General features: G+C 34.8%; 1 protein-coding gene across 1 annotated transcript; it reads left to right on the forward strand.

Moving 5' to 3' along the window:
* Nucleotides 1-399: 399 nt before the first annotated feature.
* LOC149150422 (protein DMR6-LIKE OXYGENASE 1-like) lies at nucleotides 400-1,998 on the forward strand. The gene is made up of 4 exons (XM_089439388.1): nucleotides 400-674; nucleotides 826-1,073; nucleotides 1,186-1,510; nucleotides 1,616-1,998. Exons 1-4 carry the CDS (start codon nucleotides 426-428, stop codon nucleotides 1,856-1,858), a joined length of 1,065 nt encoding a protein of 354 aa, XP_089295514.1. The 5' UTR covers nucleotides 400-425; the 3' UTR covers nucleotides 1,859-1,998.
* The last annotated feature ends 1,396 nt before the right edge of the window (nucleotides 1,999-3,394 follow it).

Genomic DNA, 3,394 nt, shown 5'->3' on the forward strand with positions numbered 1-3,394 from the left:
TAGACTCCCAGACCATCAAATTTTAAAATATTGAGCTTGACTAAAAACTCCGTCGTCAGGCGCTCTAAATTCAATCCATCTTATCAAACTTGCTGTTCAGGTCATGGACTTTAACAAATAAGTTTCCTCGTTCTTGAATGTGTTTATAACTTTATATAATAGAATGTGTATAACTCTAACAAATACGAACAAATAGGTTTCCTCGTTATGCGCCTTATTTGAATTCACGGACCAACTCTTCCGTAGCCAGCGCTCTCAATTCAATCCATCTCTTCCACAAGAAGGAAAACTATCCATTTGGATTGGGTCGTCAACGGTGGCGCAGAAGGATTGCTGGATTGTTATCTAATATTGCCAGAAAAGTAATATTGCTGTACTCTATAAATTCCCAAGTTTAATATCCGTAGCACACACATTGGAGCAAGATGTCTTCTACAATGGATGCGCAGACCCAACAGCTGAGTAGTGCCATTCAGAAGCTCATATCCAATGGAACAAACAACCTGGAGGTGCAGGAAAGATATATCCTGCCTCCCCATGAACGCCTACAGGTGTCTCAGATCTCTTACTCTGAGAGCATCCCTGTGATAGACCTAAAAGACCTGGATGGCCCTAACAGAGCAACAGTAGTCCATCAAATCCGACTTGCATGCGAAAAAGATGGTTTCTTCCAGGTTTCTACCTCCCCTCAAATACTTACTTAAACTTTTGGTTGAATGTGCAGACTATTGAGTCTATACATCTCTGTTGGTATGCTGGTATTAATATAATATAGTGACTGTGTCAAGTTTCATATCCGATTGACTAATTTTTTATTGATATCAGATAGTGAACCATGGCGTGCCAAAGAATGTCATGGAAAGCATGATGGGGATAGCCAAAGAGTTCTTCGAAATGCCCGTCGAAGACCGAGCATGCCTCTACTCAGAGGACATAAAGCAGCTAGCCCGGCTTTCTACCAGCTTCAATCTTAACAAAGACAAGGTTCTCAACTGGTTGGACTATCTCACTCACCCTTGTCATCCTCTGGAAGAAGTCATCGGCTCTTGGCCTGAAAAACCAGCAGCCTACAGGTAATCAGCAGACCTTTATCTGTTATAAAATATCTAAGACAGAACACTAGAAAAGATTCATCTTAACCCACCATGGAAAAGTTTAGCTGTTTTGACTTGAGTTTTGTTACAGAGAAATTGCGGGCAAGTACTCTGGTGAGCTGAGAGCACTGATATTAAGGTTGCTGGCTGCAATTTCAGAAGCTCTGGGGCTAGATTCCAATTACTTGAATAAAATTCTTGGAAAACATAGCCATATGATGAGTATAAATTATTATCCTCCATGCCCAAACCCAGATCTTACTATTGGTGCAGCAAGCCATTCAGATGCAAGTGCCATCACTGTGTTAATGCAAAGCGATAATGTCAGTGGCCTGCAAGTATTCAGAAATGGAAAGTGGGTTTCTGTAGAACCCATAGCTGACGCGTTTGTGGTCAATTTGGGAGATCAGCTGCAGGTGAGAAAGAATGCGCAGATCTATAAAGTTAAGTTATTTTTTCTCTGTGCAAGAATTTGATACTAATCATTCAATTTGTGTTGTGTGTGATTTGAATTGTATTAGGTTGTGAGCAATGGGAAATTTAAGAGCGTGGATCATCGAGTAATAACGAATAAGCAGAGTGCACGCATATCAATTCCCACTTTTTATTCTCCTGGACACGATGCTTTTATTGCTCCTGCAACTAGCATGGTGGATGAACATCAGCCGGCTGTGTATAGAGGATACAAGTTTGAAGAGTTTGAAGGAGCTTTCTGGAACCAGGAATTAAAGGGAAAGAGTATACTGGATCGTTTCAAGATCTAATGAAAGATCTATTGAACACTCATTTATGTTGGTCTTTCATGTAGGCATCAAGAATTTGAATTCAATGAACCAAATAAATAATATATGTAATGTATGCATTGAATTAATAATTTAGGATTTATTAAGAAATGTATAAGTAATTGAGTTTTTCAAAATATTTTTTTAATAATAATAAAGCTTTAAATAAAAGGTTTAAGTTTTAAATTATTTTATTTTTCTTATTTTTTTATAATGTAATTTTATTTTCTATTAAAAATAATTTATTTAATTTTTAGTTTATATGGGTCTTAGATAGATGGTGATCAAATGTAATATATCTACCCAAACTCAGGTAATTACATAATATTATTATTTAACTTGTTGAAGTCTCGAATCAAGAAGTAGTTATGGAACGACTTGTAACTACCATTGTGGGTTCCAAGAAAATGATTAGAGTAATGTGAGCAAGTTAAATGGTTTTCTTTCCTCCTAGTGGATGGGGGAAAATAATTTAAGAAACATATAGTCACAACACTTGAAGTTTGGTGCTTGGACTCATTTTATAAGCTCAACAAAAAGGCCCTAATTGTAGCCGCCATTAATATTCCCCCTTTTTCCTTGGTAGCCACGGCATGATGCTCTATACTCTTGTAGTTATTGCAGCAGCCATTAATATTCACCCTTTTTCCTTGGTAGCCACCCCATGATGCTCTATACTCTCGTAGTTTTCATTGCTAAATACCTTCACAAAGAAAAGATGAGGGAAAGACAATCGCTCTAAGCGTAGAGATCAGGGAAAGACAATCACTCTAAGCTTAGTAGCTTGGCGATAGATACTCTTTGTTGGCCTCAATCTCCTCTTCATAGTGGGTAGTAGCTTGGCGATAGATACTCTTCGCTGGCCTCAATCTCCTCTTCATAGTGGGTAAAGAAAGAGTTGTAAATCGCTAGCAACCTTCCAAATCATGGACTATTGAAAGCCACTGTGTTTCTCTCATCTGCAAGAGATTATCCAAATCTATTATACTAACAGATAAGTAACTCCATTCTTTATGGAAAAGAATAAATTGTTTCTTTATATTTTTGGAAAATATTAAGTTGTTGCGTTTTGCATGGAAAAATTAAGAAATTATGATAGATTTCCAAATATATATATATATATATATATATATATATATATATATATATATATAGATAGATAGATAGATATAGATATATAGTAAAAAGAAAATATATTACTACATTTAGATAAAGACTGATTTTTATATATTTCTGTTGGTTAAGAAAATATATTACTACATGTAGATAAACATTGTTATTATATATTATTCTTGATAGAGAAAATAAATTATTACATGTAGATAAAGATTGATTTTTATGTATTTTTCTTTGTTAAGAAAATATATTACTACATGTAGATAAAGATTGTTATTATATATTTTTCTTGGTAGAGAAATAGATTACTACATGTAGATAAAGATTGATTTTTGTATACTTTTCTTGGTTAAGAAAATATATTACTGCATGTAGATAAAGATTGTTATTATATATTTTGCT

Source organism: Pinus tabuliformis, chromosome 9, assembly GCF_031772625.1.
Source record: "Pinus tabuliformis cultivar Carrire ecotype Pingquan chromosome 9, CPIR1, whole genome shotgun sequence".
Taxonomy (NCBI): Eukaryota; Viridiplantae; Streptophyta; class Pinopsida; order Pinales; family Pinaceae; genus Pinus; species Pinus tabuliformis.